Raw genomic sequence first — 14,052 nt, 5'->3', positions numbered from 1 at the left:
CCGAGCGACCGCTACGGTCGCAGGTTCGAATTCTGCCTCGGGCATGGATGTGTGTGATTTCCTTATTTTAAATGGTTCAAACGGCTCTGAGCACTATGGGACCTAACATCTATGGTCATCAGTCACCTAGAACTTACAACTACTTAAACCTAACTAACCTAAGGACATCACACAATACCCAGTCATCACGAGGCAGAGAAAATCCCTGACCCCGCCGGGAATCGAACCCGGGAACCCGGGCGCGGGAAGCGAGAACGCTACCACACGACCACGAGCTGCGGGCATTTCCTTAGGTTAGTTAGGTTTAAGTAGTTCTAAGTTATAGGGGACTGATGACCTCAGATGTTAAGTCCCATAGTGCTCAGAGCCATTTTTTTACTTTTTGACAGTAATTTAGACCAGTACACCAACTACCTACGACATATTTCATTTGTCCACACTATGACACTGATGAACTCACCAGTCATTCTTCAACTCCATTCCGAATGACATTTCGATTCTTTTGTGATTAATTACCGTAAACCTACTTCCTGCAAGAGCTTCACCTTGTAACCTTCTTTTATAGTGGAGGATGTTCTCGGAAAGACTAATACCCACCATGTTAGATTGTTTGTACAAGAGACAATGTATCACAATTATTTCAATCAACGTGTACCAAACCAAAGAGGAAGAATAGTTATTATCGTATAGTAGTCACGAATCGATACAGTTTCACCACGAAATAGTGTTTTTTATGGAGACACTTGTGTGATTCACCATCTCTTGTTAGCAGTGAGTCCGAAGAACATATGCTGTTATCATCAGTCTATACTGTGTAGAATATTTTAAGTTATTATTTAGAAACCCTGAGGCCTGTATCCCAAACACTGAGAACTAGTGGTTAAAATGGAGATGATTTGTAAGAAGCAGCCCGCAAATTTAATCAAAGAAGCCCTTTGATTTTAACTACCGAGCAGCCGGTTGTAATTAGCTCACAGCTTTCCAAAAAATCGCTGCCGAAAATTATTTCAAGTGCTTTCAGATCAGTTACGTTGTAGAACCCACTCCTCAGTGTGCCGCTGGCAAAAAAATGTATTCTATTTTCAGTAAATGAAATAACGGTAAATGGGTAAGCCTGTTATGTATTATGCAAATACAATGAAAATTCACGATTATAACCGAAAACAGAATTTGTACCTCCAATAAACGTAACGAGTATAGTCCATTGCATTGCATTACTGCACCAAGTGTAGAGGTCTCCAAGAACTTTCCAGGTTTAAAGACAACGAAAGCAGTGATTTAAGACGATTGTAAATAATAACGTCCCACAATGGTGGTAACTCCGTAATGTTTCGCACACAGAGTTCTCACTTCAGAGGACCAGTGTTCGAATTTGGCATTCAGATTTAGGTTTTCCACTCATCTCATAATGTAGGTTTTGATCCCGGACCGTGTCGGCTCGTGCTGTCTGTATATCGTATCTCTGATTCGTTTTCCTTCTGGACGCCGGGTGGCCCTTCGAGTCATGTCTTCTGGTGTGAAATGTTTGCTAGAGTCACCGGGGAACGAGTAGGAAGGTTAGAGTGAACATTTGTTGTTACGCGCCGTTGATAGGTGTCTTACAGATTCGCTCTTTGGGAACCGTTGCATAGGGAACTACTTTAATGGTTAGCTGATACCGGTGCTTTGAAAGGGCTACTCTTTCCTGTTGTCGGGCCGCGTTTTGCTATTTAGTTTGGCGGCTTTAGAGGGATCTGTTGTTACTGCACTGCCCTATGTGATTCTGCTCTGAGTTGTGAATGTGTGCTTCCAGGAGGTTTGGATTCGCCTTAGTCTGGTCTTTTTTGATTATATAGACTGCTTGAGCCTGCTCACCTTTGTGTTCGCTGAGCACCCTGTGTTGCTTTCTTGAAAAGTAACTTAGTTGTGATCCCCCGGTGTGACTGTTGTTTTGGTACTTGCTTTTAATAACGTATCTCCTTGACAAATCATGCCGAACGCTATTACTGTCACCATCTGTGCAAGTGATGGAAGTGTGACAGTGGTCGCTGGTGCTATTCGTGCTGTTCTAACATTTGTGTTTAATATACTCTTTTATTTATATTTTACATTCTGATCGGGGCAGATCTATTAGTTTACCGAATGCACTGCTGGAGAGGTGTGAAATTCTCTGTGTTTTCACCCTTGGGTGTTGCAAGGCGAGATTCCTTGACAGATTCTTGGTCTGCGAGCCGTTTTCTACTGTCATGTGACCGTTACGTTATTAATCGAAGTAGCATTCAGGATTATTGTTTAAAAATCACTTAAACTAACTTGGTTGGGTTAGTGTATTTACTCTTGGTCCTCACCAGAGTATAAAGTGTACTGTTCTTAAAATCATAGTTTAATCTGTTAATCGCCACTTTCCTTGCAACTTATTGTGGATTGCTTGTTCAGGCAGTTATTTGCTGAGAACATGTTATCGTACTAACTGACATGTTACTGTTTCTAGGCATTTTCTTGTCGCATGACGCTTATTTTACGAGCGCCCTGCTATTGCCTGATTGGTCAGCTACTGTTTCCACAGAGTATGCTTGCTAATGTCCAAACCTGGCACGTGTGAGCTCACCGGCGGCACGATATTACTGGCCGGCATTTGGGATCCACCGCTGGCATTACCTAATGTGAAGCCGCTCTACGGAACGGTGGCTGCTGCTTAAGACAAGTCACGTCTTCACTGGTTAGAGTGGGTTCAATTCTTTTCAGAGCTCACGTAATTTCGTCTTTTGGCTTGGATAACTTGTGTTGGCATGCACTTTCTGTCCCAAGTTTTCCTTGGTCGGCCAGACCGTTTGCTGGCTATTGCATCGCTTAAATTTGTTATATTTCTCAAATGAACATGTTAAATTTTGATTTGTGATCTAGAACAATTCTGTTCGGTTGGACATTTACATTTGTGTAAACATTTTACCTGCACTACATTTCTACTAGTCGTTATTTCACTTGACCTTCAAAAATGTTAACTTTGCAGTTGTCAGGTCTCTTAAAAGACAGTGTTAAACATGGGGTCTGTAATTCAAAACTATTGTTATCCTGGTATCATTCTGCTCTCACTGTGTTTTACTACAGCTGTATTTTTTCGAAGTTTAATAATTGGGAATCAAGTGGAAAGTATTGAATTACGTCATAACCTGGGGCCTAGCTCTTACGTGAATTCCTGCTTCTCTGACTTGCTGGAGTTCAGTTACCTTTCTTAATCCGAGTTTAAGTTCCGACATTAATCACCTCATCTCCATTGGATCGTTAAATCATTATCTTGCTTCATGTCGGTACCAGTACGCAGGACTGTAACGTCATAGTTTGAGGATGGTAACGCCACACACGTAAAAGCACATGCTTAAACTATTTATATGTCTGATTGTTTGCAGCGTTCCTGTGAAAGTGAGAGTAAACTGCCATATTTATGACTGATGCAAGATATATATCTTAGTACACGAATGGAAGACATCATCATACTGATGCGACATTAGTCAAGTCAATAAAAGAAAATCATGGGGAAATTTTGTGTAGTTGCAATTTTTTGTTCTGTGGTACGAGAGAGTACCATGAAAAACATACTAAAAATCCCCACCCGTGGGGTGTTAACGCAGGGATTGAGGGAGTGTTTAAAAGTCGCCTTTTTACGTTTTTCTTACATAATGAGAAAACCGTGGCTTCTAGCTATAATGGTACCAGTACAAAACATAACATTCTTACAAAAAAATTGCTATTAAGTTCTCTTCTCTGGAACTAATAGCTTCCGTGTTGCAGGGGATGGAAAAAATCTTTGATTCTCTAATAGTGTTCTAATAGTATAAAATAAAGCTTACTGATAAATGAAGTGGGTTAAGAACAAATATTTTGTGTGCTTACCGCATCTAAGTCCAATAGAGCCGTTTTTAGGGATACATGATAATCTGGAGTTTTAATACGCTGTAGGGGACGGGATGAATGGTTGAAATACGCGAGAAAGTAGGTCTCCGGTTTGTGGTCATGCACTTCCCTCATAGGTCGCCCAATACGTCACAAGAAGCAACATAAGAGTAATTCAAAAAGTTACGCCAATCCGTCACAGCGTGCTTTACGGATAACTGGCCACCCAATGTGTACACATGCCTGGGGATCGTCTATTTTCCACAAAGTGCATTAACACTACATGGAATACAGATATGAGGTGCTATTAACACTAACGCAAGAGACATCATTAAACAGTAATTTTATACCACAGAACACTATTTTCAAGAGTGTGCGGTTTTTCCATCTCTCTGCAACGCGGGAAATTTTAGTGCTGAAAAATGAATACTGTCTTTTTCGTAGTAATCTGAATAGCGTTAAATTTTGTACTGATAAACACTCGCTCCAAACTGCGGATTTCCAGTAATTCAAGAAAATCTTAACATGTGACCATCAAACTCCTCCAACCGTCAACCCCTTCCCCCACGCTAACACCTCTTGGGTGGGGATTTTTAGTTAGTTTCTGGTAATTCATCGAGAACAGTGGGACAGCAGCCGGAAATGAATTACTTGACAACGATAACTGAGACCAACAGCTGTACTGTAATCTAACGTAGTTTACTCGAAGCACGTTACCAGTTCCGATGCCGAAAATCGTCAGGTCGCATGCCTAATCTGCCATCAACGTACAAACCAAAATGACAAAGATCAACGGAGTTTTCATGTGGAAACAATACGCACTACTAAGAATGTTACGCTGACATGTGAAACCATCAGAGTTGAGCGCAGCGGGGCCAAAATTTAGTGGATTCTATAACTTCTAGGTACAAGCACACCAACAGTCGTAGGTCAATATGTTACTCATGGTACTCTCTACCGCCACTGTACAAAATTTCGCTCCTGCATGATTTTTCCCCCTATTCACACCGGTTTGGTCTTAGACGACTGCCACGCGGAGTGGCCGCGCGGCTAGAGGCGCCATGTCACGAATCGGGCAGCCACTCCCACCGTAGGTTCGAGTCCTCCCTCGAGCATGGGTGTGTGTTGTTTTTAGCGTAAGTTAGTTTTAAATAGTGTATAAGTCTAGGGACATATGACCTCTGGAGTTTGGTCCCATAGGAATTCACACACATTTGAACATTTGAACTTAGACGACTGGCCTGTACCTGTAATATCTGGTGTTACATTTGTTTCCAAAAGGTTTCCAAAGGTTAGCATCCACGCCGGTTTGGCTTTTGTCTTTACTGGCCACAAATGTTAATATCACGTTCGATGGAAAGTATTTCCTATTGTAGTTTGTCACGCATCGATGTTTCTTCGGTAAACTCAAAGGAGCGTAGTCCCTTTGTTTCATGGCGCCTCACATGGATAGAAACCTAAAGTACATGACTGGTCCTGAAAAATATGCAAGGAACTTTGGGTCTCACCAGATGCCACAACACTAAAGTAGATGCATTACTGAGAAACTATCTCTAAATGTCAAATACAACGCTGGCCACAGAAACTACGAACATCAGAATGGACGTTAACGTTACGTTATTTGTTGTGTGCATTCAGCATAGACAGAAGAGCAGATGATTGAATTTATTGGTAATGTAAGAGTACTTTTTCCAGCATATAAGTACGATAGCTCACGGTGTCCACAGCTGCAGTAATTAATTGCAAACAAATTACAGCACCAGTTGCAATATTCTTAACGCTGCATCTGCGTGCCACCACGGCACTAATTAACAACCACGTTACAATCGTTTGGTGGCTGAAACCAGCTATGGTGTTGAAACTAAGACTGCAACTGGTGCTTCATTTTGTTTCCAATTTAGGGGTGTAATGGATGCCAATTTAGCTAGCAGAGCTACCACCTCTGACAGCAGCAATTGCTATCACTCGGAAATTCGAACTTAGCATATATTACTTGCACGGGTACCTCATTCCACGCTGCTTCTAATCTCAACCCAAGATCCTCAACTCTAGTGACTAGAGAGTGATGCCGTGCAAGTCTCGACAAAACCATGTCCATACGCTTTAGTGGTTGAGAGGTAAAGAGAACGTCCTGACTAGGGCAGCCGTCAGATACTCCCGTATCCAGGTCGTCCAGGGCAACAAGGACAATATGTGGTCGGCCGATTTTTTTACATAATACAAATTCAAGGAAACCTGGAAGAAAGAACACAGCCAACGTCCTTAACAAACGCGAAATGTAATACCTGTCGTCCAAATTAATGACTATGCGAACACACACACACACACACACACACACACACACACACACACACAAACACACACACACACACACACACACACACACACACACACCACATATATATACCTCACAAGACAAGATACGTTGAATGGCGGTAGGTACCAAATACCACTGTTTGTCATTTCCTTTCCTTTTCCACCCGCTAATAATCTGAGGGAAAGACGGTTGCCTTTCTGGTTTCTTCCACATAAGCAGTAGCCTCTATATGATCTCCTTTATGGTTCTTTGGGGAGATCCAAGCCGTTGGTAGAAGGATCGCTCTACAGTCTGTCGCAAGTGGTCAACTTTTCAATTTCGTAAAGATAGTATGTGTTAGAGCGGTGCTTTTTTCGGAGAAAGTGAAAAACATAGGTTATTACTTTAAGAGTTATTATAGATTTGGAAGTGGCGCATAGTGAGGCAACGCTGTTGCGGGTCTTACCTGTGTGGTCTACGGTGCACAGGTGGTCGGGTCGGAGACGACCGTCCATGTCCACAGTGGCGACGCTCTTGTCTCGGCCCGGCGTGCCCGAGCTGTACGTGGTCGCCAGCGTCGACGAACACTCCTCCAGGTACCACGGCTTGTACCTAAGGCAGCCGTCTGTTTCATCAATAACCTCAGACGCGGATGACAATTAATTCCCTTACATTTACTGTGCGTGGAGCTTGTAATGTTTTGATATTAAGTTTTTTGGCCAGCGCTAGTACTGTTAAGACTACTGTATGTATAGTAAGTCAAAACGCTGGTATATTCAAAGACTTTTTATTAAGATGTTATTTTCTTGAGCCATAACTTCAATGGACATTATCAAGCAATGTGCAACGTATTGAGCTGTTCACGCATATACCCATGTCTGTTTATAACTAAAAATATATATGAAATCAAGCTACTTACTTCCACAACACACGTCACTGTGTAATTCGCTGTCAATGTGTAATTCCTTATGAGGGTGCCTATCGTAATTATAGCGCAGACGAAATAGTGGTTCCTTAAGTATGCAGTGGCTCAGCAGTGGAATTTGGTGTTAAACAATATTCCCTAAGACCTATTTAAGATTTTCTGAAAATCTTCTGATAGCTCATTTGACAACCAGGTCAACCGTGTTATATGTTTAAAAAGTTGACTCCTTCACCTCTGGAAGTGAGTGGTAGCAGGAAATAGCTAATGTTAGTTGGGGTTGTCTTTGCCTCTAGATTTGTTTCATCCATTACCGTGCTCGATAATTTCAATAATGTTGTCAAATATTAAACAGATCTTAGAGAGATAATTCAAAAGCCAGGATCGCTTAAATACTGTTTACTAGATGGCCGGTTTCAACACACTAAACGTGCCATCATCGGATCTGATTGTAGCTTAATATGTATAAACATATATAAAAATTAAAAAACAACTGCTCTCATAGAATGACAATGTGAGCAGTTGTTTCTTAATTTTTATTTCTGTGACAATGATTTTATATCAGCTCGTCTGCCTCATGTATCGTTATATCAAAATGATTTATAAATATATAGCTACATTCAGATCCGATGATGGCACCTTTAATGTGTTGAAACTGGTCATCTAGTATTTAAGCGATCTTGGCTTTCGAATTATCTCTACAACAGAGTGATCGCCCCACAACACACTATGTGTTCACCGCAAGTTCTTAGGGAATATTTCTTAGCGACAAATTACACTACTAAGGCATTACACCTACGATACGCACCAATACAGTTTATTAGACAGTGACAGCGTTAACGATATGTTACGGAAGTAGGCACAACGACAGAAGTATATACAAAATTGTTATTAGATACAAATAGGCATAGATTTATCCACAAAAACTTCATATTTTTGGAGATAGCTCGATAATGGGCGTAGAGCCGAAATAAGCTCATAGCACCAGAAAATAAGATCTTAATAAAAAGGTCGTTGAATATTACAAGCATTTTAGCTTACTCTACATATAACGTTCTCACAAGACATATACAGGTCCGCAAACCCAGAAAGATGAAACTGTTGACTAATGTTGGTTTTTAATACTATGGTAAATCATTAGCAGGATTACTTCTCTTCGATACACTCAAAAGTACAGAAATGAAATGCTACAGTTCCCAATAACTCGAGAGTGAATGATTTACAGGAGCACTACAAATGATTCGTTTCAAAATTTCTGTGTGTTCTAATGTCTTACGTGCGCAAATATATATGAACGAATGCAACCGTAAACTCACAAAGTCTACACTGTGCGCTACAGATGATGTTACGATTGGATTACCTTTTCAAAAAGTCGAGAAAACAGAAAATGAGTCTTTGTGTGTTGGAACATGTGAGATGTTCATGTGTTACAAGAATGCAGCGTGCATTCAGAACGGATAACGGAAAAGAACCGCCATGATGAGAGAGCTCTCTCAAAATCCCCTCATATCTTTTTGCTTTTCTAAACTGTCCTTTGACACTTGCTAAAAGCTTGCAAATACAACCTACATAACGGAAAGAAGACTACCCTTGTATTTTGAAGTCTTACATGTTTGATAAATGATAATCTTGGTCCGCACTCCTGACTGATTTCATAATCCAGCTAATATAAAAATCACATCCGACAACAGATGACAATGAGGTGAATTAATAAATGAAGTGTTGGAAGATTTTGGCATTTGTCTCACTACTTTCACTTTGATCGAGGCATCCGCTTGCTGCGATTGAATGACGATTAAGATTGCTTTCCACCAGTAATTCCAGTGTGAGCATAAGCAGAGCAGATATAATTGCAATGAACCCGCCTACGGATTAGCTCCTTCTGGTAGAATCTGGATGAGTGGTACTGAACCTGGGTGATATTCACCCTGAGAGATGTTTCGGTTAAGAAATGTAATTATCTTTAAAATTGCTGTTTCATAAGGCATAACATTAATTACACTACAAATAATTACATAACTTCAAACGTTACAATTAACAAGTGACACGGTGCGGTGAAGATTACATCCTGTTTTAATAAAACATCCATACATATTAAATATCATTTAAGTCATTTAGAAAACAGAAATTTTCAGGGAAAATTCTTTTTCATTTTTAAGTTTAGTTAGGTGCTATTGTTGGGTACAGGAGGTTGGCTAGGTTACGTGGTTACTACCTAATATCTGGTTGCACTTTGGGGTAATCGCCTGAGAAAGGTTGATGTAGTTAAGTACACTCCTGGAAATTGAAATAAGAACACCGTAATTCATTGTCCCAGGAAGGGGAAACTTTATTGACACATTCCTGGGGTCAGATACATCACATGATCACACTGACAGAGTCACAGGCACATAGACACAGGCAACAGAGCATGCACAATGTCGGCACTAGTACAGTGTATATCCACCTTTCGCAGCAATGCAGGCTGCTATTCTCCCATGGAGACGATCGTAGAGATGCTGGATGTAGTCCTGTGGAACGGCTTGCCATGCCATTTCCACCTGGCGCCTCAGTTGGACCAGCGTTCGTGCTGGACGTGCAGACCGCGTGAGACGACGCTTCATCCAGTCCCAAACATGCTCCATGGGGGACAGATCCGGAGATCTTGCTGGCCAGGGTAGTTGACTTACACCTTCTAGAGCACGTTGGGTGGCACGGGATACATGCGGACGTGCATTGTCCTGTTGGAACAGCAAGTTCCCTTGCCGGTCTAGGAATGGTAGAACGATGGGTTCGATGACGGTTTGGATGTACCGTGCACTATTCAGTGTCCCCTCGACGATCACCAGTGGTGTACGGCCAGTGTAGGAGATCGCTCCCCACACCATGATGCCGGGTGTTGGCCCTGTGTGCCTCGGTCGTATGCAGTCCTGATTGTGGCGCTCACCTGCACGGCGCCAAACACGCATACGACCATCATTGGCACCAAGGCAGAAGCGACTCTCATCGCTGAAGACGACACGTCTCCATTCGTCCCTCCATTCACGCCTGTCGCGACACCACTGGAGGCGGGCTGCACGATGTTGGGGCGTGAGCGGAAGACGGCCTAACGGTGTGCGGGACCGTAGCCCAGCTTCATGGAGACGGTTGCGAATGGTCCTCGCCGATACCCCAGGAGCAACAGTGTCCCTAATTTGCTGGGAAGTGGCGGTGCGGTCCCCTACGGCACTGCGTAGGAACCTACGGTCTTGGCGTGCATCCGTGCGTCGCTGCGGTCCGGTCCCAGGTCGACGGGCACGTGCACCTTCCGCCGACCACTGGCGACAACATCGATGTACTGTGGAGACCTCACGCCCCACGTGTTGAGCAATTCGGCGGTACGTCCACCCGGCCTCCCGCATGCCCACTATACGCCCTCGCTCAAAGTCCGTCAACTGCACATACGGTTCACGTCCACGCTGTCGCGGCATGCTACCAGTGTTAAAGACTGCGATGGAGCTCCGTATGCCACGGCAAACTGGCTGACACTGACGGCGGTGGTGCACAAATGCTGCGCAGCTAGCGCCATTCGACGGCCAACACCGCGGTTCCTGGTGTGTCCGCTGTGCCGTGCGTGTGATCATTGCTTGTACAGCCCTCTCGCAGTGTCCGGAGCAAGTATGGTGGGTCTGACACACCGGTGTCAATGTGTTCTTTTTTCCATTTGCAGGAGTGTAATTTGACGCTTCTCTTAAAAGATCAAGGAATAACCAATCCAGATATTATTGAAATTACAATATTGTTAGCCCGATGTAATGATTCAGCCGAACCGAATTCCTAAGTCAGTCGTGTGCCCTTTTGTGATGGAGAACCTCACGTAACGTATACAGAAGCGGTTAACGTCAGGAGTTTGGAGGAATGTGCTGTTCCTGGTGTGCAAGCAGACAGCGTACATAACCATGAAAGTTTATGCCCTCTAGTGACTTGTCACAGCCAGGCAAGAGTTGACAGTCTGTTGACTGATTAGGAAGCTACGCCCTCGCCGGATGTACCGACACCAAAGGTGTTTAAGAAAACACCTACTTTCGTGATTTCGCTAAGATGCTTTCGAAAGTTGTCTGAACTTCAGGGGGAGATGCAAGCATTTGCTCATGCTCCTTAGGCTTACGCTGAGACAAGAGCGCTCACTGGCCTCCGATACGTGGCGTGGATCTTCTGAGGTTCATGAGAGATGGGGGAGTCGAGTGGTGAATTTCCTCTCTTCCGGTAGGTCAGCAAATAAGCACGATCCCTGGTCTCGTGACACGAGTTTTTGGAGGAAATCTTTTTGGTGACAATATTGAGTCACTATGACTTGCTTGTTAACTTGCCCTGAGCACGCGTTAATTCAGGTGCGTATCTAGCTACTCGAGCTGAATCAGTCGCGAACTCTGGAAGTAACGCCTCTTTAATACTCTGTTCAACATTTTCTTGTAGACCCACCATACTTGTATTAATTGTGACTGAGACAGATCAATACTTCACATACCTCTTGTTTTTGAACGAAAACGTTGGTCATGTTTAGTTTTAACCATGATTCTAGATCTTTGTGAAACACGTGTGTAGTACCTGCAAGCCTCTTGCTATAATGTCGGTAGTTAGTTAACACCATTTCATTTGAATAAAGCCGCGCGGGATTAGCCGCGCGTTCTAAGGCGCTGCAGTAATGGACTGTGCGGCTGGTCCCGGCGGAGGTTCGAGTCCTCCCTCGGGCATGGGTGCGTGTGTTTGTCCTTAGGATACTTTATGTTAAGTAGTGTGTAAGCTTAGGGACTGATGACCTTAGCAGTTAAGTCCCATAAGATTTCACACACATTTGAACATTTGAACATTTGAATAAAGATGAACTAGGGCCATCGACCGTACTTGTATACGAGATAAATTGCTTCGTGTGACAGTTTCACGAGGCTGTTCTTCTTTCAAGTAACTGGAAGCTTCCATTATGCCTATAGGCCATAGGGTGCATTCCTTTATTTTCGTATTAATCAATCATGGTCCGACATCTAACAACCCTTGTATTAAGTAATTAGACGGGGAAGCAGCTTACATAGTTTCTCCCCCATCGCAGACAAGTTTCGATGTGTAAAGAGCATTGTGGTTTGGTATCGACAATTTAGGGTCACTGTCTCTGTATACGGAAAAGTGTCTGTCCACTATGAGTGCCAGATGCAACCATGGAGACGGCGGGAGAAAGTGTCAAATACAAATAAATCACGCTGCGTGTAGGACACGAACAGGTAATACCGCAGCAAACTTAGATTTTTCGATAGCTGGTATATTTCAAATCACTCTGTCTGCTGCTCGTGCAGCAACGAAAACCGGGAGATCATGGCCAGCGCTTTCAATTTTACTTCACAATGCAGAAAGTCCTTGGGGATGCTCAGCGACGAAGCAACCTTCCACTTACCTGAAAACGTTAATCGTCACAGTGTGATAGTATGAAGTGTCCTTCATGAATTTGTGGCACTTGAACGAGAATCTGTGGAAGTTTGTTTTCTATGTTATGTCACAGACGAAGCTGTATGGGCCATTTCTCTGCTATGAAACGAATAAGACAGGTAGTTTCCACATTGAATGATGATTTCTAGAATTTCATGTTCCAAAAAGACCGGGCATCGCCTCAATGGCGCATCGATGTTCGTCAATACCTATACGACGGATTTCCATGTAGTTGGATTCGGCATAGTGGTGAAGATGATGTGGCTCTATGCTCTTGGCTCCTCCCCTCTTTAAGGTAGCCTGACATAACGCCATGAGATCTTTTTCTTTAGGGTTGCATTCAATGCTGATGTGATGACCATTGACATGGAGTTCTGCAAAAGGTGTGGAAGACTTGATTACCGTTTTCACATCTGTCGCTTCGGCCATAGGGGTACGCGTAGACTATTTGTTCAGTGTAAAATGCAACCTTCATGGGTCCACGGTTCGGTTTGCGCATCAACTACATGTTTTAATGTACTAGTTTCGTAACAACAGAGCTTTGAAAACAAAAGAATCATTTGTAGTAGCCCCGTGACATTTAGGTTCACAGAGACTACTGCAGAAAGGCAGTGTTACCATTGTATAGCCTGCCATGCTTGACAACATTGTAAATTTTGATATAAAGGTATATTTTAGGGAGATTATATAAATATCTTTTTTCTTTTATATTTTATTTCATTCATTATGTTCAAAAATAAGTGTGAATACATCCAGATACTATAGCAACCCAATTGTTTCAATGTATCTGTACGTGTCTTTGCTTGAGGAGCGTCTGTTTTTAACTATCGAAATTCAACATTCTAGTCGAAGTCTGACGAGAAGAACACTGATTATTGACTTATGGCGTGGCTGGTGTGTGTGCATGTGTACAGACACGGATAAAACACTTAGTATGTACACGGTATCGTGAACTTCAAAAATAGAGTAATTAATATTGAGTAAGCTGTGACCTATGAACTGTGCTTGGATGAACCCAGACACTTCCGGCGTGTGCAACGGACGCACCTCGCTGGCTCAGTGATGAAACAATACGTGTGCTCAGTTATCGTGAAAGTAATAACATATAAATGTAGATTCTGAGATCTCAAGTAATAACTAAATAATTTTGTTAGTTGAATAGATTTGGAGCCCGACCTTACACGGGGGTTGTGTGAATTCATAATAAGTCTGCCGAGAATGGTAGACCTTGCGCTATTCGAATCTGACAGATGGTTCAGATGTTTCGGACTGGTTTTTCAAAACATAACGGGAGGTAGTTAGGTTTGGTCCGTCAGTGAACTTCGAATAAGTGGGTGCATTTATGGATACAATTAAACTTATTATTCAACAACATTGCTACTATATACTTTTCGCAACTATATTTGATGCAAGAAAGTTATGCTTTCATTCTCCCTGTCTTGCTTTTCGCATGCTTTAGTAAAGATATAGGACGAGTATGATGGCCAGTACAGTTTAAATGTTTTTGAATGGCACAGTAAATTTAATG

At 42.7% G+C, this 14,052-nt stretch overlaps 1 protein-coding gene across 1 annotated transcript in view; it reads right to left on the bottom strand.

Annotated features, from left to right (window-relative positions):
• LOC126095496 (furin-like protease 2) overlaps positions 1-14,052 on the bottom strand; it is a 707,292-nt gene that overhangs the window by 221,935 nt on the left and 471,305 nt on the right. The window contains exon 8 of the mRNA XM_049910285.1: positions 6,633-6,778. Coding sequence (XP_049766242.1) covers positions 6,633-6,778 — 146 coding nt within the window. The remainder of the gene's footprint in view (positions 1-6,632; positions 6,779-14,052) is intronic.

The sequence above is a fragment of the Schistocerca cancellata genome, chromosome 8 (genome assembly GCF_023864275.1).
Source record: "Schistocerca cancellata isolate TAMUIC-IGC-003103 chromosome 8, iqSchCanc2.1, whole genome shotgun sequence".
Taxonomy (NCBI): Eukaryota; Metazoa; Arthropoda; class Insecta; order Orthoptera; family Acrididae; genus Schistocerca; species Schistocerca cancellata.
This window is presented reverse-complemented; position numbering and strand designations above follow the sequence as displayed.